Source organism: Dromiciops gliroides, chromosome 6 (assembly GCF_019393635.1).
Source record: "Dromiciops gliroides isolate mDroGli1 chromosome 6, mDroGli1.pri, whole genome shotgun sequence".
NCBI lineage: Eukaryota > Metazoa > Chordata > Mammalia > Microbiotheria > Microbiotheriidae > Dromiciops > Dromiciops gliroides.
In genome coordinates, this window is record NC_057866.1 from 36,295,803 (window position 1) to 36,318,531 (window position 22,729).

A 22,729-nucleotide genomic window follows, 5' to 3' on the forward strand; every position below is an offset into this window, starting at 1 on the left:
TCACCATCATGTCCCCCTACCCACAACCTCAGTCACCTGGGGGTTTGAATTCATACACTTTGTACCACCCACCTAAAGAGATAAGATAAACTATGGGCACTGACTGAGGGGTAGAAATCAAGAGGACAGATGACTGAAGAATTAGAATGACAGAACAGGTTGAGGAAACTGAGGTACAGGTTGCTACAAAGCAACCATCCTTCAGAGGGCTCACACCGATAGAAGACTTCTGAAAGGGATCTGTGAGGCCAACCCCCTCATTTTGCAGAGTAGAGAAACTGAGGCACAGAAAAGCTTAAGTGACCTAGGAACAAAGATCTAGGAATGGAAGGGACCTCACTTCACCACTATCTGTCTCAGTTCTCTCATCTGTAAAATGGGAATATTAACAGCACCAACCTTCCAGGGTTGTTGTGAGGCTCAAATGAGATAATAATTGCAAAATGCTTAGCAAACTCCCTGGCACATAGTAGGAGCCATATAAATACTTATTTCTTCCCTTCCCCCTTTTCCCTCTTCTCTTCCTTTGTATAAAATGGATCTGAAATCAACTAGTGTGACTTTTGACATTCCTTCCTATTCTGAATCTATCATTCAAAGATCTTTCTGGACCTCAGTTTCTTGCCATAGGGCAAGTCATTGCCTTAGTTTTATCATCTGCAAAATGAGGTGAATACCTATAAAACCTTCCTCCATTGGGGTCATAAAGGTACCAGAAGGATATGAGCACACCATAATGTCTAAAAGAAAGTCACTTTGAATTAAGAAAACATAGAATTGTTTATCTGTCAGATTTATGGGCAGAAGAAAAAATTTAGAAGCAAAGAAGATTTAGAGAGCAAAACGTAAAATAGATAATTTTGATTATATAAAATTTTGCACAAACAAAACTAATGTAACCAAGATTACAAAGGAAGCAGAAAACTGGGAAAGAATTTTTGAAACAAATATCTCTGATAAACACCTCACTTTTCAATTATATAGAGAACTGAGTCAAAATTTATGAAAATATCGAGTCATTCCCAATTACATAAATGGTCAAAGGATAAGAACAGTTTTCAGACAAAGAAATCAAAGCTATATATAATCATATGAAAATGTTCTAGATCACTATTGATCAGAGAGATGCAAATTAAAACAACTCTGAGGTATCACCTCATGCTATCAAAGTGGCAAATTATAACCAAAAATGGAAAATATTGATGTTGGAGGGGATATGGAAAGCTGGGATGCTAATCACTGTTGGTGGAGTTGTGAAAAGATCCGATCATTCTGAAAGCAATTTGGAACTATGTCCAAAGGACTGTAGAACTGTGCCTACCCTTTGATCCAGCAATACCATTGCTAGGTTATAATCCACAAGATATCCCCAAAAAGAGAAAAAGACCTATTTGTACAAAAATATTTATAGCAACTCTTTGTGGTGTAAATCAAAGAATGCCCATTAATTGGGGAAGTGCTATGCAAGCTTTGCTATATGATGGTGATGGAATATTGTTGCGCTACAAGAAATGACAAGCAGGATGATTTCAGAAAGGCCTGGAAAGACTTGTATGAACTGATGTCTAGTGAAGTGAGCAGAACCAAGTGAACATTATGCACAGAAGACAGAAATATTGTTTGATGAAGAACTGTGAATGACTTAACTATTTTCAACAATACAATGATCCAAGAAAATCCCAAAGGACTATTGATAAAAACATACTATTCACCTCCAAAGAAATAATGGATATTGATGAACAAAAACTGAAGTATGTGATTTTTCACTTTCTTCATTATTTTCAAGTTTTCTTGGACAAAAAGACTAATATGGTAACTTTTTACATAATTGTACATGGATAACCCATATCTAATTGCTTACCACATCAGGAAGGGGAGTGGGGAGGGAGGAAAGGGGGGGAAATTTGGAACTCAAAACTATAAATAGAAAGTTTATTACAAGAAAAAAGTGACTTTTCCTTTTAATTTGTAGTCTTTTTATTCTAAATTATGGATGGTTATATTTCACCTAAATACCACACTCATTTAGTGTCCTTAATTTATGCGATGAATAAAAAATAACATCTTTTAGGATGGAGTATTCAGCAAAAGTTCTCCCTTAAAAAAACAAAAATGAAAATTCCCACAGATGCATACACTAATGAAATTACTCATGCTTATATCTTCCTCATAGGGTTGTTGTGAGAACATTTATGTACATTGTGAAATGTATATCAAGTGTGTTGAAAACTTTAAGGAAGAAAGGGAATAAGCATTTATTAAGTACCTACTATGTGCTTTAAGATATAATAATAAAAATAAATACTATGTGCTTAATATAGAGGCAACTTTAAAGTAATGGGTTTTAAATAACATTTTTTATTTAGTTAGTTCTTAATTTATGGAACCAAAACAAACATTTCCATTATACTGTATAAGAAAATAACGATCATTGCACAAGAGACTTGCAAATCAATTATGTACAACTTGCTAATCCTTTAAATATATAATGATGTTATGTTAATACCATTTTTTCCCTTTCTCCCCCCCGATAGCTACCCATTAGACACAATATATATGTGGGTATATATGTATGTAAAATCATTCTGTACATACTACCATTTATCAGTTCTTTCTTTGGAGATAGATAGCATCTTTTTTCATATGTCCTTTGTAGTTAATTGGGTATTTTTTTTTTTAGGGCAATGAGGGTTAAGTGACTTGCCAGGGTCACACAGCTAGTAAGCGTCAAGTGTCTGAGGCCAGAATTTTAGACTCAGGTCCTCCTGAATCCAGGGCCAGTGCTTTATCCACTGTGCCACCTAGCTGCCCCAATTTGGGTATTTATAATAGAATGACTTAGTCGCCTCAAAATTGTTCTTAAGACAACATTGCTATTACTGTATACAACGTTCTCTTGGTTCTGCTCATTTCATTCTTCATTATTTCATGCAAATCTTTTTGTGTTTTTCTAAGATCATGGGGCTCATCATTTCTTATAGTACAGTAGTATTCTCATCGCAATCATATACCACAAACTTGTTCAGCCATTCCCCGATTTAAATTTAATTTAAAGAACCATTTAAATCAGTCTGTTATCATCATAGGGCAGCCAGATAGAGCTCTAGGCTTGGCGTCAGGAAGACTCCTTTTCCTAAATTCAAATCTGGGCTCAGACACTTTTGGGCAAGTCACTTAACCCTATTTGCTTCAATTTCCTCATCTGTAAACTGAGCTGGAAAAGGAAATGGCCAAACCACTCCAGTATCTCTCCCAAGAAAACCCCCAAATAGGGTAACAAAGAGTTGCACACGACTGAACATTATCATTTCATTCATTTAGATTTGAGCAATGGATAAAATAGAGCTTTGAATTTCATACAACGATTGGGGTACAGGCTCATCTTTTTGAAGGGTCATTCCAAGCATCTTTGGGACAATCCCGTAGCAGACAGGATGACAGATATGACATGTACTTTTTCCTTTCGCGAAGGAATTGATTTCTTCCACAAGGTCTTCCTTTCAAGGCTTTTCCTTCCAAGTAATTGGAAGTTATGAGAATTTGGTAGGGTGAGATTTACTTAAAGTATTATTTCCTGCAGTGGATAAAGCACTGGCCTGGATTCAGGAGGACCTGAGTTCAATCCCACTCAGACACTTGATACTTATAGCTGTGTGACCCTGGGCAAGTCACTTACCCCAATTGCCTCACCAAAAAAAAAAAAAAAGTATTATTCCTAACCTTTTTCTAGGTCAATGTTAACTCTGGGTGGATTGCAAATGATAATTATATCTATTAAATATTCTGGTTCTAGTTATTTGTTGAATTCAAGCATATATTAAGGTCTATATTTGTAGTAAGAGGACTTGTATGTTAATTTCTAGAGAAAAATGAAGTCCTGGTTTATAATCTCACCACTTTATCTTTGATCTTTTGTCTTTGTAGGTATTTAGCAGGTGCAAATTTTTTTTTTTTATCCCGCAGTAACATGTTGTACAATTTCCACCATTTTCTTATCAAGTCTATATCAACTAATAAACCCAGGTTCCTTAAGAATGAACTTTCTCTAGTTCTTCATACCAAAGACTTGATCCTATATCACTACCATAATGGATTTGTTGTTGTTGTTTGTCCTTCATTCTTGAATAGGGGTGATGTAATGACTTGCACTGAATTGGATTTAAGTAATAGAGGACTGTGCAAGGTCACCAACCTCACTCTCTCTTCCAGAGCCATCTGGGTGCAGTGGCAAGATATACATCAGTATGACTAGACATGGCTCCAGATGTTTAAGGCAATTGGGGTTAATTGATTTGCTCAGAGTCACACAGCTAGTAAATGTCTGAGGTGACATTTGAACTCAGGTCCTCCCAACTTCAGGGCCCAGTGTTCTATCTACTACACCACCTAGCTGCCCTTGATAATAGATTTAGAAGGAGAAGGAACATCAGAAACTATCTAGTTCAACCCTGTTGTTTTATAGGTTATGACCCTTCTGTTTCTAAAATAAACATACTTGACTCAAACCTTTGTTGGTTGCTTCTTTGTCACCATTTTGTTGGTTGAGTTCATGTGGAATGCTGCTCTGAAGGTCCTTTGGAGTCCACTCTTGGATCTTAGCCCAATTCATAGGCACCATCCAGTGCCAAACTAATGTTATGTTCTAATGTCCCATGACCATACCTCTGCAGAGATGTGTCCAATTTTGTTTAGGAAGTACTTCTCTACATTTTTGCCCTGGTTGTCATGGGGTTTAAGAACAACCATTATTGATGTTTGTTGTCGGTACCATTATTACTATCTGAGTCACCATTTTGTCAAGAGTTCACAGGCTTCTTTGTCCCTTCCTTGTAGTTAGTAACATAAGTGTTTGCAGCCAGGGTCAGTCTGGATGATTGCCAAATTATATTTGTAGATAGTTCTTGGGAAAACTTGATCTAAGAAGGTGACAGTCCAAATTTCCAGAATATCTAGCCCTGGGGGAATACAAAAAATTTAATTCAGCTTGAAATATAATACACAATTTCAATTAAGCAGCTATTTATTAATTATCTACTTTGCGAAAAAGCATGGGGAAAATAAAAAGATTAATGAAGCTACATCCCTGCCCTTACGAAGCTTCTAATTTCACAGTAGTATAAGATGCAAACACTGGTGATAATGATGATGGTGGTGGTGGTGGTGGCTGAATAGAACTAGGCCAGGGTGAATCAGAGAAGAGAGACAAAGAGCTAATCAGACCTGAATTTTCCATTCAACATTGAAGTATCTTCTATGTACAAGGCACAATCTAGTCACCACGGGATATAAAGAGAAATAGCTAACATTCTTGGCCCTCAAAAAACTTGTTTTTGTCTCAATTATGTCCAATTCTTCATAACCCCAGTTGGGGTTTTCTTGGCAAAGATACTGGGATGATTTGCCATTTCTTTCTCCAGTTCATTTTACAGTGAGGAAACTGAGGCAAACAGGGTGAAATGACTTCCCAGGGTCACACACCTAGAAGACCGTGTCTAAGGCCAGATTTGATTTAGGAAGATGAGTCTTCTTGAGTCTAGGATGACCCTCTATCCACTATGACACCCACTAGCTGCTCTTGAAGGAACTTACATTCTCTAGAGAAATAGGACATGTATACAAGGAAAACACAAAGTAGATATAAAGCCGTTTTCAAGGGAAATACCAGTAATTGAGGGGATCAAATGGAAATGCTTGTGGAAGAGCTGGGACCTGAGCTATTTGGGATCCCATGTGGCAGAAGTGAGGTGGGTATGTATTCTAGGCATAAAGCAAAGGTGGAGAGGTCGGAGACACAACATCCAGGAAGGGGAACATCTAGCAGACTTATTTGACTTTAAAGAGAGACTGTGAATAGGATGGGGAGGAGGTTGGAGGAGAGAGGGATATGAACTTAGACTGGAACATAGGTGGAAGCCTGATTAGAAAGATCATCGTTATGAGGTTAAAATTCAGAGAAGGCATTGTGGAGAGGGTAGCATTTTAGCTAGATTGTAGATTTGGTAGATAGTTATTCCAACTGTAGAAAACCAAATCAAAAAACACTTATTGAATACTTCTATAGAAGGAACTGTAAGATTAGGAAAACTCTGGGAAGACTTGCTAAGGCCAAAATGTATTGGAAGCTTGGGGGCAGCTAGGTGGTGCAGTGGATAAAGCACTAGCTCTGGATTCAGGAGGACCTGAGTTCAAAGCCAGCCTCAGACACTTGACACTTACTAGCTGTGTGACCTTAGGCAAGTCACTTAACCCTCATTGCTCTGAAAAAAAACAAACAAAATGTATGGAAGCTTTTATCTCCATGCCTTACCCAATTTCTCTCTCTCTCTGTCTCTCTCTCTCTCTCTTTTGGTGAGGCATTTGGGTTAAGTGACTTGCCCAGGGTCACACAGCTAGTAAATTGCTAAGTGTCTGAGGCCAGATTTGAACTTATGTCCTCCTGAATCCAGGGGTCGGTGCTCTGTCCACTGCACCACCTAGCTGCCCCCCCCCTTAAACCCCACCCCCTTCATTCATTTTTCTCAGTCTCTGCCTCTGTCTTTATCTCTTTTTCTCTCTAACCCAGTCTCTCTCTGTCTCTATCTCTATCCCTTCTGACTGTTTCTAATTCTCTGTTTCTCTTTCTCTCTCTGTTTCTGTCAATGACTCTCTCCCTGTCTCTCCCTATCTCTCTCTGTGCCTTTCTCTGTCTCTGCCTCTTCTTCTCCCTGCCTCTTCCTGTCAGCTCTCTCCTGGTCTCTCCCTATCTCTATCTCTGTCTCCATCTCTCCCGACTTCCCTTGTCTTCTCCCCCTCCCTTCTTAGTAACTAAAACACCCTCATGAGTTGGCAGCTGTCTCCATTACAGAATAGGCTTCAAGCAACACAACAGAATGAGGAAGAGACCAAAGAAGCCCTCTTTGGATTGCTAGGCTTTGAAGAGCCTAGAATTTAGAGCTAGAAGCAATTTTTGTTTTGTTTTGTTTTTTTAGTGAGGCAATTGGGGTTAAGTGACTTGCCCAGGGTCACACAGCTAGTAAGTGTTAAGTGTCAAGTGTCTGGGGCCGGATTTGAACTCAGGAACTCCTGAATCCAGGGCCGGTGCTTTATCCACTGAGCCACCTAGCTGCCCCCCTAGAAGCAATTTTTGAGATAATTTAGTCCACCTCTCTCATTTCACAGGTAAGGAAACTGAAGACCCTAGAAATTCAATAAAATAAAAACTCTTTGTGGGCAGGTGAGAGAAATGACCGGTAATAACCAATGATGTGGGGAGACCCAGAGTTCCCCCTTTTTCTAAAGTCCTTATTTTGAAACTCAACCAGCAGGACGATGAAAGCAGATAGGATTAACATTCTCTTCACCCTAGGGCTTGTTACCCCACCCAACCTTACAAGAAATTTGATCTGAGGTGAAACTCCTGTCCCATTGTCTTTTGCTCAAACTTGGGTGGGGGAATATAGATTCTTTGTCTAGATTTCCTTGAAGGCTGGGGGTGATTTGGAAGTATATGTTCCATCCCTCATTAGCACAGGTCCACCTCTCATTGTAATATTCATTCTCTCTCATTAATTGTTAACCAATCAGAGTTGATTGCCACCCCTCAGGAACACCAACTCTTCCAAGAGCATATAAACCCGTGAGCCCCTTGGCACGATTGATCTTTGGCATTTGAGAGTATCACTGACCCTTTTATTAAAGAAATGCTAATATTAACAAAATGATTCTTTACCCAGAAACTACATCTCTCAAACACTCTTTAAGTCACACAGGGATCAGTTCATTTTTTTGGTCCTCTTCTTGATACCCTCCCCCACCTTACAATAAATGTCTGATCCATAATCAGTACTTAATAAATGTTTATTGAAGTGATTCAGTGACTTACTCAATTAATTCTAATCTTTTGGGTCAACCATGGCAAGGATTCCCAGGTCCTGATGGAACTGGCTGACATTCTGGAAGGAGAAGAAAGAGGTCACTTGTACATGAAATATCTGCTAACTCTCTCTCCCACTGTTCTACCCCCAGCCCCCAAATTAAAATAAATGGAGGGAGGGGCAGCTAGATGGCGCAGTGGATAGAGCACGGCCTGGAGTCAGGCGTACCTGAGTTCAAATCCGGCCCCAGACACTTGACACTTAACACTTACTAGCTGTGTGACCCTGGGCAAGTCACTTAACCCCAATTGCCTCACTAAAAAAAAAACACAAAAACACAAAAACAAAAACAAACAAAAACAAAAAAAAATAAATGGAGGGGCAGCTAGGTGGTGCAGTGGATAAAGTACTGGCCCTGGATTCAGGAGGACTGAGTTCAAATTCAGCCTCAGACACTTGACACTTACTAGCTGTGTGACCCTGGGCAAGTCACTTAACCCTCATTGCTCTGCAAATAAATAAATAAATAAATAAATAAGTGGAATGCATAATGTTCTTAAAGAAAAGAATTTGCATTCTATTTGATTCTGTGTGCAGGCTGATGAGCTTTGAAAATGAGGGGAGAAGGCAAGAGAATACCTGGCTTGTTTAGAAAGGATCTCTACTTTTTCTCTATAACCTCCCCAAGTGTAGAATCCTGAATAAATATTTATTTAATCTAATAACATTTTTCTCAGTACTTCACGGGGTGAGAGTGGAAGTGGATGGATAGTCAATCAAAGAGAGGAAACACTGTGACTTGGGCCAGATTTTCAGTCCCATCAACCTCCTAGTTGGCTCAGTCCCAGCTGTTTGTCCTATTTACCAATTGCAGTTTCCAGCCAAAGCTTAATTTCCAAGTCTCTGCAAGTAGGGGCTCCTTGTCCAGGACGCTGTCTTCCTCCTTGTCCTCCTCCTCCTCCTTCTCTTAATGAGCTCCTGATAACTGCCCCAAGCATGTGTGCCCCAATGGTGACTCACAGATCCAGTGGAAAGAGCATCCAGCCACGGAACAAAGCCAGCGATGTGTTGCTGGGATAATTACAGGCCAGGGAGGCCGAATGAAGACCAGGTCCAGCTCATTTATAGAAAGATGAGTCAGAACTTGAAAGGCTTCGCTGAGGTCCGAGGCCCATGCACCCACCCTCAGTTCTGCCATTCGGAGGCTACAAAAATAACAAACTCATTTGGGGCTTCTTACAAAGTCACCTTGAGCTGAATGGGGAGTGGAGCTGACATACAGGAGCAGGACCCTTTCCTTCCAGTCTTCTTTGTATCAATTCAATTCAAAAAACATTTATTGTTTTAAATTTTATTGTTTTCCAAATGAACAAAAATCAATTTTCTTCCCCCTATTAAAAAAAAAGAAAATATAAAACCCTTTTAACAAATATGCTTGGACAAGCAAAAGAAATTCCTACATTGGCTATGTCCCAAAAATGTATGTTTCATTCAACACCAGGCATCCCCCTCACCTCCCTGTCAGGAGGAAGGTAACAGGCTTCATCCTCCATCTCTGGAATCAAGACTGGTCATGTCATCGACTGGAATTCTTAAGTGTTTCAAAGTTTCAACAAACACTTATTAGGCAACTATTCTGTGCCTGGCACTGGAGATATAAAGGTAAAAGCTCCTCCTTCCAGGATTTACACTTTGCTAGAGGGATAAAACTATGGGCCACAGGTAAGTTTTTGAGAGGGAGACAATGCCAGCCTCTGAAGCAGGTGGTCAGGAAACGTCAGGTGGTGGAAGTTAAGTTTCTACCTTAAAGAGGGCTAGGATTTCATAAAGTAGAGAACTTTCTTTTCTTTCTTTTTTCTTTTTCCTTCCTCTTCTTCTCCTCCTCCTCTCCTTCTTATTTAGTGAGGCACTCAGGGTTAAGTGACTTACCCAGGGTCACATAGCTAATAAGTGTCAAATGTCTGAGGTCAAATTTGAACTCAGGTCCTCCTGACTATAGTGCCCGTGCTCCATTCACTGAGACACCTAACTGCCCTGGGAAGAACTCTCAAGGCATCTTCCCTCCTCTTCTTCACTCTCATCCCCTTATGTTATGCCACCATCCAGATCTACTAACCCTTCTTTTCCCAGAGAGAGGTATTTTGGCATTGATGGTTGGAGAGATGGCCCCAGAATCAGGAAGACCCCTGTTTTCACTCCCCTAAGATATAAGAACTGGTTCCATGATCCTGAGCTAATCCCTTGTTATCTCTGATCAATAAACATGAGGGGGAGAATGGTATTTCTCATTTTAAGGGTTGTGAGGATAAAGTGAGACTATATATAGATATATGCACACACATATCTCATCTTTCTTTTTTTTTTAAGATTTTTTTTTTTTTTAGTGAGGCAATTGGGGTTAAGTGACTTGCCCAGGGTCACACAGCTAGTTAAGTATTAAGTGTCTGAGGCCGGATTTGAACTCAGGTACTCCTGACTCCAGGGCCGGGTGCTCTATCCACTGTGCCATCTAGCTGCCCCATATCTCATCTGTAAACTTCTACATAAATACAAGAAGCATCATGATATAGGAAAGTGGTTCTCAAAGAGGGATCTCAGGACTCCTGGGGTCCCCAAGACCCTTTTAGGGGGGGTCTTTAAGGTTAAGACTATTTTCACAATAATCCATTTCTGTGTTTAGCTATTAAACATAAATAAATATAACTCAAATCAAACAAAAAGCTCTTTGGGGGGTCTTTGATAATTTTTGTTTTATTTTGGTGGGACAATGAGGGTTACGTGACTTGCCAGGATCACACAGCTAACAAGTGTCAAGTGTCTGAGGCTGGATTTGAACTCAGGTCCTCCTGAATTCAGGGACTGTGCTTTAATCTATCCACTGTGCCACCTAGCTGCCCCTTTGATAATATTTAAGAGTATTGGGGGGGCAGGAGCAGCTAGGTGGCACAGTGGATAAAGCACCAGCTTGGATTAGGAGAACCTGAGTTCAAATGTGACCTCAGACACTTGACCACTTGCTAGCTGTGTGACCCTGGGCAAGTCACTTAACCCCTATTCCCCCTCAAAAAAAAGAGTATAGGGGGGCAGCTTAGGTGGTGCAGTGATCGAGCGTGGGCTTGGAGTCAGAAGAACCTCAGTTCAATCTGGCCTCAGACACTTAATAGCTGCGTGACCCCAAGCAGCCATCATCGTCATTATTTTCACATGTCAACCTCACCCATCTTCTCATCTTTATCATAATGTACCTTAGAGTACCATGAGATCCCTAGACAACTGTCTGAGAACCAGGAAAAACTTTGGCTTGGGTTCAGTAGTTAGGTTCAGTGTACTTCTTAGTAAGTTATTGACTGTGTGGTCTCTGAGAAATCAATTAACCTCTCAGTGCTTTGGCAACTCTCAGACTCTTAGTTACAGGGAAGCTGACAACCTGCATTGGTGAAGAGGGTATATATCCTCTCCAGGACTGACCAATTAATCAATAACATTTATTAAGTTCTTGCTCTATGCCTGGTCCTATGCCAAGTACTGGCATAACAGTGAAAAACCAATCCCAGGGAAGTACAAACTCTTTAAAACAATGTTTCACACAGACCCTAATGTGAAGATATATCCTCCCCTTCTGAGTTTCCCCTTCTCTTAGCCTTCCAAGACCAATCTAGGTCTAAATGGCACAGTGGGTAGGTGGGCCCTGGAGTCAAGAAGACCTGAGTTAAATCCAGCCTCAGACACTTACTAGCTGTGTGACTGGCAAATACTTCCGCTGTGCTTGCCTCATCTTCCTCATCTATAAAATGGGTAGATAATAATGACATCTCCCTCCCAGGGTTATAGTAAGGTTAAACTGACATAATATTTGCAAAACTGCTTAGCACAGTGCCTGGTTCATAGTAAGTGCTGTATTTGCTGTTGTATTGTTCAATCATTTCAGTCATGTATCCTCTTTGTGGCTCCATTGTGGTGTTTTCCTGGCAAAGATCTGGCGTAGTTAGTTTGCCATTTCTTCTCCAGATCATTTTATAGATGAGGAAACTGAGGCAAACAAAGGCCTAAGTGACTTTCCCAAGGTCACACAGCTAGCAAACGTCAGAGGCTGGATTTGAACTCAGGTCTTTTTGATTCCAGGGTATGTGCACTATCCACTGTGCACCTCGATGCCTAAGTGCTAATAAATTTTAGTATTACTCCTACTTCCACCACCACCACCACCACCTTGGGTACGTCTCTGTGCTTCATTTTCCTATTGGTGTTAGTGACAGTGAGATTACATGACCTCTCTAAACTACATTCCAGCACTAATTCTCTGATCTATGCGAATCTACAGTTTTCCAATAAATAAGAATCAATTGACCAAACAGGTATTTAAGTGCTTATAATGTGCCAGGCACTGAGTTGGCACCGGAAACCTTCCTCAATACCCTCCCATATTTAGTGCCAACCTTTCCCCTCGGATCCTTAAACTGTTCTGTCTCTCCCTAGGGACATTCCAGTGTAATATTGTCTATTTCAGGACACCTGTCTCTGCAAGTCTCTTAGACCCCTGCTGTATCTCCTTAAAGGCAAAGACTTCCTTCTGCCTAGTTAACCCAGCACTAAAGACAGAGCTCTGTAGGGCACACCAGTCTGTGTTATTAAATGCCTATTGTTTCTTGTTACACACCTTCTCCACAACTTGCTGGCCCCTTGGCATGGGGGAAGACAGAATGAGAGCTGGGGAATTGAGACATTCCCTAAATTACCAGCTGTGAACTGATCCCAGCTGTCAGGACACTCCATCCAGCATGTGTTGCCCAAGATTTCCAGTCCTAGACCCTTTCCAGTGCTGTATTTGGCTCAGATCTGGCTTCCTATCACTGTGTAAGAAGCCCCACTCTTCCCAGCTTCCCCTTCCCTACCCTACTCCTCTCCCTTCCTTCCTCAGTTAGGTCAGTCACCTCATGGAATGATCCCACGCAGGCCCATATTTCCATGGAAAGAATATTTGGTTACTGGTATTTTTGCATTTTTACCACTGAGGGCCTTAACCATGATGGAGACAGCCTCAAGCCCCAGATCAACAGCTTGGGGAAAGATACAAGCTTTGTAATAAACAATGGTTTCTTTAATTAATCCCCCTTCTCACCTCTCCCTATTAGAAAACTCTTGAACAGTTTTGGGTTAGGGGAGTGCCACAGTCCTAGTACCTAGATCTAAAGGAAATTAAAGACCCTCCCAACAATGAAGCTGAACAATTCTGGAATTCCCCACTCTCTGTACACTTATCTCCTGTGGCACTCACTAAGAGCATTAAATCCATGGTACACATTTTTATCCTGACAAATTAGATTGTGGAGAAAACGTCCATAAGGTTGAAAGAGCTAAGTGGGATAGGACTTTTTTCCAAGTTCAGTGGATCTGAGATCTCACTACTCAATCTACAACATTTATGAAGCACTTTCTATATGTAAGAATTGTGCATACACCCCCCATTAGGCTGTGAGTTCCCTGAGGGTGTGAACTGTCCTTTGGCTTTTCTTTGTATCCCCAGGGTTTAGCATAGCAACTGGCACATAGTAGGTGTTTAATAACTGTTTATTCGAGACTGACTGACAATGTGACTCTTGCCCATATTATCCCACAAATACTACCAGTGGCCATACTGGGTTGTCTATCTGTTATTCCTTGCTTTCCGCTATTACCAGCCCACTTGCTATCTGGCTGGGCACCCCCCTCTTCCTTACACAAGTCTTCACTGGTCATATGTGTAGCTACTCACGCCCACCATTGAACCCTCTCCATTGTCCCTCTGGGTGACCCACCCATTTAATTCTTTGGCGACTATAGTCTTCTACGACTTGCAACAAATCCATCATTGGAAGAACTACATACCGGATGCTCAAAAGCTGAGCCCTATACTAATATATGAGTGGTAGAGCTGTAAATGGTCCCAGTATTTTGGAAAACCATTGAGACTTATGTGGGAAAAAGTCATTTAATTTCTTTGATCCTAATACTGGGTATATACCACAGGAAGAATATTGTTATTGAATGTAATCCATCGACTCCCTTTGTTTCCTGCTCAAAGGAGAACCCATGAGGCATCTCTTCATTTAGTTTCAACTTACTTGTGTCTTCTAATTTCATTTATAGTAAGAATGACATGATTCAGTTCTTAGCAGCCTGGCACATAATTGTTGTTTGTCCTTCACTCTCAAAGAGGACCATGGCATCATGATGTCATGACTTACAGTGAATTGGATTTAAGTGAGAGAGAGCTGAGCAAGGTCACCAACCTCATTCTCTCCTCCAGAGCCATCTGGGTCCAGCAACAAGATATATTATCAGGACAACTAGAGATGGTCTCGATGCAGGAAGACCTTGGCCTTTTGGTTCAGGTTGCCTGAGGCACCCCCCATTCCAGTGCCATAGAACTAGGTAAGAAAGGAAGCAAAGAAAGGCAAAAAAAAACCCGCTAGATTAAAGGGGGAGAGTGGGAGGGAGAAAGACTTCAGGGTTTCCTGTTCTACGAGGTACAATACTCTTTAGATCACCCTGAGCCATCAAAGCGGCCCAACGGTGGCAAAATGGGGCTAGGCTGGGAAATATTGTTGGCCAGTCAAAGAGGGCAGTTATTCAGATTTAAGGAGCAGTCTTTACAAGACATCTTGCAGGTAGATCCCAAGAAATCTTGTGAGATTTCGGTGACAAGTTTGTATTCCTTTGGGCACAGTGCCCACAGATAAGGGTATATTGCCTATAGGGAAAGAGGAAGAGAAGGCGAAAGAGATAGAGGGGGGGAAGGGAGGGAGGAAAGCAGGAAGGAAGGAAGAAAAAGACACGAATGCCCAGCTGGAGCTGTTACTCCAGAATGTCGGTTGTTGTCATTGTTATTTGTCCTTTTTTCTCGAGACGACCCTGACAGATGTCATGGCTTGCAACAACTGGATTTAAGTGAGAAAGGGTTGTGTGTTACTAGCCTCATTCTCTCCTCTGGGCCCTACTCAAAGAACTTGCCTCTTGATCCTGGCTCTGCCACTTAATACCTGTGTGATCTTGGGTAAAACACCTGACTTCTCTGGGCCTCAGTTTCCATACCCATAAAAAGAGGGAATTGAATTACATTACCTCTGAGGTCATTTCCAGCTATAAATCTATAATCCCATGAGCCCTCAGGTACGTGGGTAGGTAGACAGTCAGAGAGACAATCAATCCCCAAACATATATTAAGTAGCTGCTATGTGCCAGGTGGCAACTAACTAGCACAGTGAATAGTGTCAGGTCTGAAGACTCATCTTCTTGAATTTAAATCCAGCCTCAGACACTTACTAGCTGTTTGACCCTGAGCAAGTCATTTCACCCTGTTTAGCTGTTTCCTCATCTGTCAAATGATCTTGAGAAGGATATGGCAAACCACTCCTGGGTCCCCCAAATGGGGTCACAAAGAATCAGACACAACTGAAAAACAACTCAACAAGGCATGCCAGGCACTGTGCTAAGTGCAGTGAATACAAAAAGAGGCAAAAGACAATCCCCAATCTCAGTCTAATGGGGGAGATATGCAAACAAATATATACAAAGCAAGGTATAAATATACGTAGGATAAATCAGAAATAATTAGGAGGGGGAAGGCACTGGAATGAAGAAGTGTTAGGGAAGGCTTCCTGCAACAGATGGACTTTAGTTGCGACTTAAAGGAAACCAGGAAGGTCAGTAGTCAAAAGGGAGGAGGGAGAGTGTTCCAGGTATGAGGGAGGGCCAGAGAAAATGCCTGGAGCCTCGAGATGGATTGTCTTGTTCATGAAACAGCCAGGAGTCCAATGTCCCTGGATCAAAGAAATAGATATTGGGCAGTAAGGTATAAGAAGACAGGAAAGATAGGAGGGGTTCCAAGTTATGAAAGGCTTTGAATGCCAAACAAAGCATTTTGCATTTGCTCCTCGAGGCAATAGGAAACCACTGGAGTTTATTGGGTGGGGGATGAGGGGTGGTGACATCATCAGACCTGCATTTTGGGAAAATCACTCTAGTGGTTAAATGGAGGATAGATTGATTTGGGAGAGATTTGAGGCAGGCAGGACCCACCAGCAGCTATTGCAGTAATCAAGGTGTGATGATAGATGAGAGAGACATGACAGAGAGGAGGCGAGACCACAAGAGAGACAGAGAGAGATACACATACACACAAAGAGAGAGAGATGATCCATAGATACCTGAATATTTAGAGCATTTATTAAGTGCTTACTATATGTCAATCACTGTGTGAGTGTTGGAGATACAAATACAAGAAGACAAGACCGTTTTGCCTTGAAAAACACTCTTCTTACAGGGGAAGATGAAAATTCATAAAAGGGAGGGTGGGGGAGGTTACATGATGGCACGTCAAGTTTTGGAAGGTCTCATTTGGGGCAAGGTAAGACCAATAAGTCACCCTATCAGAGCAAAAAAAAAGATGACAAGTCCTTACCTGGGGGCAGGGAGGTTGCACTTGTAACTAAAGGGAGCTAGATGGGAAGGAGAGGAGCATTTCTGATAGTTCAGGGGAGATGGAGAGATCCAGAGCGTAGGGTGTGGGTGCAGCCCAACTTCAGCTTAGTTATACCCCAGAGGGCCTGGGCTCCCATGTGGAATGGTGATCCAGTGTACGGGACCTCAACAATCATGAAAGCATGCCCCAGAATGGAGGCATCTCTAAGGTTGGGAAGGCAAGAGAGAGGAGATAAGAATTCAAATCCTAATTTAGACTTAAGTAGCGTGGTTCATTAAACTTGATTTGGACACATCTTGTCCATCTTAGACTATGCAGCTCAGTGTAATGAATAAAGTATTAGCCTAAGAGGTAGGAAGTGCTGGGTTCAAATTTAGCCCCAGACACTTCCTAACTCTATGCCTCCTGGATAAGTCACTCAAATTCTCTAAATCTCAGATTTCTTTTGCTGTCAAATGAGGATAATAATAAGCACCTACCTTTCAGGCTTGTTGTGAGATCTCACTTAATGAGCATTTTCCAAATCTTAAAGTCCTATATAAATGGTACTCTATTAATAGTCGTAGCACTTTTGGTATTTTTGTCATCTAGACTGGCCATTGATCTATGTCCTTAATAGCTATAAAATGACCTTCCTGAATTAATGAATAAATGAAAAATGAATGAATGACAAAATATTTATTGAATACTTACTGTGTGACAAGAACCATGTTTAGATTGGGGATATAGACACAAGAAAACAAAACATTTCACATTGCTGGGAAATGAAATGGAAGCTGGCTATGATCAAGATAAGGTGAAAGTACCTATCAGAGCCCGGATGGTTCCAGGGGACGAATCCAAGGCTTTAAGGGAATGGAACTGGGGAAGAGGAGTATGATAGTCCAAGTTACATGCTTTGAAAATGGTGGCCAAGAAGTCTTCTTGGATTCATTGATGTGGTGCAATGGATTGAGAATGGGCTTCTCGACAGAATGTAAAGCCTCCTGAGGCAGGGTCCTTGTCTCATTTCTGTGTGAAACGATTGGAATGACGCATCTGCTGGAGACTTACTGTTAGAAGAGCTCCGCCATGAGGTGAAGGTCCTTTGAGGGCAAGAACAGGAGTCTTTCTTTGGCGTCAGGAAGTGGACCCCGTCTGCTTGTGGTGAGAAAGAAGGGGAGGAGCCTGGCGCTCTGACTGGGTTTTTTCTGAGGACGTGGTGGAGAAGGGCAGCTAGAAATGCGCTCTCCCTTTAATAGATAGGAATCTAGGCTTTTTTTCTCTCCTTTACCAAATTCCTTATTCTCCTTAAAAATGCTAAAACGCCTAACTCTTGCTAAAGCTTATAATTTATGGTGACCCACTCATTAGATATTTTAGACCACGACTAGCTAGAATTTTAGCCTTAACACTGGTATCTTTGTATCTTTAAAGTCTAGTGCGGTGCTTGAAATATCTGATAGAACTTATTGATTAATGAGTTGATGTCAAGAGAACTGGATTCATCTCCTTCCTCTGGCATTTAATAGCTATTTGACCCTGGATGAGTCATTTAACTTTCTGTGCTTTGGTTTCCTCACCTGTCAAATGGGGATAATACTATCATTATTATATTAAGAGGCACCTACCCTCCTGGGGCTCTTGTAAAGCTCAAAGAAATATGGTGTGTCAAATGCTCTGCACACTTAATGGCCATTAATGTTGCAGGCCAGAGAGGATACCTAAAATGTATTTTGAAACACCTCTGGCACTGTCTAAGCACAACATCCCTAAAAAATCAAAAATACCCTGAGATTTATAAGGTAATAATAGAACTAGAGGGCTAGGAGCAGGCTCAGGAGGGCATCTGCTCTCTCCCTGCTTAGGCAAGACTGAATCCCCCAGTCAACTGGGTGTCTCCTCTTGGTATTATTAGCAACAATATTATTAGTATAATAATAATGCTACTAATAACAAACAACTCAGGAGGAAGGTTTAGCAGCGTTCACAATAACCCTTTCCAATGTTCTGCAGCTTTTAAAACCCTGGATTGGCAGGATTATAGTGCTAGATATTCGACCTGACTTAAGTCCCTCAATCTCTAGAGAATGCCCAATGGAAGAAGACAAGGATGCCTTTGTGGAATGAGTGTTATGGTTCCGGTGAGAAAGAGTTGACCCTGGAATCAAAGGACTTTGGTCCAAATCTCAGCTCTGTCTTGATTGTGTATGATTTGGACAAGTCCCTTCCCTTCCCTGATCTGAGTTTTCTCATGTGTAAAACTGAAAGTAATTAACTGACAGACAGTAAAGGGAGAAGATACAGGCCACATCCTCCATTATGCAAACTAAAGTGATTTTGAAGGGGGTCAGGATTCTGATCCATGGGGAGATCCTATGGTGAAGGGTGTCCTCAGCAAGAAAGGAATTACAGATTCTTCAGTGCTGAAACATTGCTATTGTTTCCTAGGCTTAATAATTTGCCCCAATAGAAAGTACGTCCCTGAAGGACAGGATTAGTTCCCTTTTTTTTTCTTTCTTTTTACCCTTAATAAGTAATTGTTGAATGTGAGAAACTGGGTAGTAGTCTCCTCTCAATGTGGATATAACAAGTCAGTCATACTCCCCTGACCTGTTTGTAGGACAAAGGTCTCAGATCCCCTCCTCCCCCTCAGGTTAGCAAGGTCACATGGTTCAAGGAGCCCTGGTCTCAATTCGGTCCTTCCAGAGTTCTGTCCATATAAGGAAGTATAAGGTCCCACTCCTGAGTTATGCCCACAAAGGAAGAGGGGTGGGAATACCGCGTTCCGTTTTGGGCTTAGATTGTAACCCCGACCAGTGATGAAAAAGGGGGAAGGGCCATTCGCGTTAGGGACTAGGGTATAAAACAGGGCCTGCGAGCCCCCTCTTCTGGGCACCCACTAGCTGCACACTAGGGTGCTCTTCTCATGAGAAGAAAATAAAGCCTTTGTCACCTCGATGCTGAGTTCCTGAGACATACTGGCAGAGGATGGATTTTTCCCTCACATTGAAAGAACAGAGAACAAGAGTGAATAACCAATGACTTCTATTTGCTGCAGACATCCCAGGATTTCCCCCTGTCTTCAATCCTTCCACAGACAAAATTAAATAAAATTAATCTGAGATCTTTATTGTCACAAGACACTCAGTCTCCTGAAGCTGTCACCCGTGTGTGTGTGTAGGTGGAAGTAGGAATGGCTGGAAGGTGTTACTGAAACGATGTTTGATGCTGTGGGTGTCCAACAGGGTGAGCAAACAGGGATCAAAGGATTGGAGGTTTAGAAAGGGACGGCTCCTTAGAGACAGCTAAGTCCCCAACCCCTCATTTTTTTTTTAAGTGAGGTAATTGGGGTTAAGTGACTTGCCCAGGGTCACAAGCTAGTAAGTGTTCAGTGTCTGAGGCAGATTTGAACTCAGGTACTCCTGACTCCAGGGCCAACGCTCTATCACTGCGCCACCTAGCTGTCCCCCAGCCCCTCCTTTTAGGGAGCCATCTTAAATGACTTCCCCCAGGTCACCTAAGTAGATGCCGCAGCAGCGTTTAGGAAGCAGTGGGGACAGATACTTTTTCTTCTTCTCCAGGTATGGTCCCCTTGAGTCCACAAAGTTCATCATGGAATTTAACAATAAAATAAAATAGGCGCCTGTGCTGTAAAGGGACTCCTCGGTGGTGTAAGAATCCAATCGTGACAGAGCCCCAAGGTGATGGGAGATCGACGGGCGGCTTCGACTACATAGGGCACAGTCCTCCCCAGCCCCCGAGGGTGTCAGACCACACTTGGAGCAGCACCTCTTACAAAGCCGGAGAGCAGGCATTCCCCACTGCCCTTTTAAACAGGCTGCCAATTGATGCCTTATCTCCACCCAAACCACTTGCACTTTAGTTGGGAGGGGGGCGGTGTGTCAAACAAATTGGAGGTGAGTATCCCAAATTAACTTTCATTGTCCTGGCAAAAAAGTTGCCCTCTTGGATGTGGAATAAAAATGACTCTTTTACTGGGAATCCTCAATTAAGAATCAGAAATTACATAAGAAAAAAAAACATCTACCCTTATCTACATAAAGCTGCTAAATTTTCTGTTCCTAAAACATAGATCTGAAGATGTACCCACACATTAGAAATATTCAGTGGCTCCCTACTGTTTTAGCTTGAAAGGCAAAACTTTCTAGCCTTCCATTTAATGTCTTCCATAATCTTGCTCCATCTAATTTCTTTTCTTTTCTCTTTTCTTTTCTTCTTTTCCTTTCCTTTTCCTTCCTTCCTACCTGCCTTCTTCCTTCCTTCTTTTTTTGTGGGGCAATGAGAGTTAAGTGACTTGCCAGGGTCACACCAGCTAGTAAGTGTCAAGTCTCTGAAGCCGAATTTAAACTCAGGTCCTCCTGAATCCAGGGCTACTGTTCTATCCACTTTGCCAACTAGATGTCCCCCTGCTTCTGTGGGGACCAATTTTTAATTGGGGAGTATTAGCTAAGCGGCTCGCCACAATATTGGGGCAAGGAAGGAGCGGCAGCCTCCCTCAAAAACCGAACAGGATTTCTTTTAACAAGAAGGTACTTTAAAAAAACACACAAAACAGTTCAGTAGGATCAAGGGAAAGGAAATAAAATGGGGAGAGGGAAATCATACAACCTTAAAAGATACCACCCGTGGGGGCAGCTAGATGGTGCAGTGGATAAAATACAGGCCCTGGATTCAGGAGATCCTGAGTTCAAATTTGGTTCAGGACACTTGACACTTACTAGCTGTGTGACCCTGAGCAAAGTCACTTAACCCTCACTGACCACTCAAAAAAATAAAAAAGATACTACTGCCCCAGGAATACACAGCAGACCTCCTGTCTTCCAGCGTCCCTAGAATGCTCAATTCTCTCTCTCCTAATCCCAGTAAAAACCCCACACAGCCCCAGCCAATGGATGGCCACTCTGACCAGTCACATGATGCTCTCACTAGGCTTCCAATCATTATAATTTGCAGGCCCATATAGGCGTCAGTAGTGGTGATGACGTGAGGTGCAGCGCCATGGCAATGGTTACAACCAGTGGGTGGGCACCGTGCGGGTTTGCAGCGCCCCAGGCAGTTCGTGTGAGGCATAAAAACCTCAAATAACAATTACATTCCTCTTACACCTCCTTTTTTTGAGTAAGTGGACCCCTGTGCCTGGCGTGCACTCCTAGCTCATCTTTCCCCTCACAGAAATCTCTAGTTTTTACACAACATGGTTAAGGTACAATCTCCAAGACAAGACTTTCCCCTGATCCCCCAGCACCTCTGGCTCTCTGGAATTACAAGTATAACTTTGTATATACTTTGCCACTTTGCAGGAATGTAGCTCCTTGAGGGCAGGCATTATTCATTCTTATCTTTTTTTTTAATTCTTGGTGCTTACTATAGGGTTTTGTTCATAGTAGGTGCCATAATACATGCTTGTTGAGTTTAATTGAATTGAAACTAGTTCAACTTCCTCTTTTTATAAATAAGCAAATATCCATTGAGGTTAAGAGATTTTCCTAGGGTCCCACCAAGGCAGTGTTAGGACTTGAACCCAAGTACTCTGGCCTCAGAGTAATGTTTTTCACACTATAACCCAATGCCTTATGGATGGTAATTTTATTCATAAATAATTAGAACATTGTAAAACAAAATAGATTGAAAGAAAGGGTAAGAAGGAGAGGGAAGGGAAGGAGAGGAAGTAGGATCAGTCAATGACTCCTCAATTTAGTATCATGATGGGATGGGTAGAATCAGTGGTTGGACCAGTGTGAAAGGTTAATGAAACCTGACCTGTGTCATTTATGTCAACTATATAAATCAGTAGATGCCCATTAGACTGGGACAACTAGGTGGCATAATAGAGCACTGGAAACAGGAAGAACTAAGTTCAAATCCAGACTCAGATGCTGGAGCATGACAACTTCTGTTTGCCTCAGTTTCTTCATCTGTAGAATAAGGATGATCATAGCAGCTATCTGAGGGTTGTTGTGAAGATCAGATAAAAAATATTCATAAAGCACCTTGCACATAGTAAGTACTAACATTAGCTATTACTATTTTTAGGAGCACCCTCAAAACATAAAGTGGGGGACTTGGTGGGAGGTGAGTCAGTAGGAAGGGGCCTTGAAGCAGCAAAAGAAAGACAATGGATTATCAGTGTTAGGAAAGGAGTCCCAGAATATCTGACTATTCTCCAAGGCTTTAAAATCTAGATTCAATATTTGAATATTTTAATAGTGTTTTATTTTTTCCAATTACACGTAAAGACAATTTCCACCATTCATTTTTTTTTTGGTGGGGCAATGGGGGTTAAGTGACTTGCTCAGGATCACACAGCTAATAAGTGTCAAGTGTCTGAGGCTGGATTTGAACTCAGGTCCTTCTGAATTCAGGGCCAATGCTTTATCCACTGCACCACCTAGCTGCCCTCTCCAGCATTAAT

General features: G+C 41.7%; 1 protein-coding gene across 1 annotated transcript in view; it reads right to left on the reverse strand.

The window, feature by feature from the left end:
- LOC122731965 (HIV Tat-specific factor 1-like) overlaps positions 1-20,111 on the reverse strand; it is a 32,148-nt gene extending 12,037 nt beyond the window's left edge. The window contains 1 exon segment of the mRNA XM_043972201.1: positions 19,814-20,111. Coding sequence (XP_043828136.1) covers positions 19,814-20,111 — 298 coding nt within the window.
- Between the last annotated feature and the right edge of the window lie 2,618 nt (positions 20,112-22,729).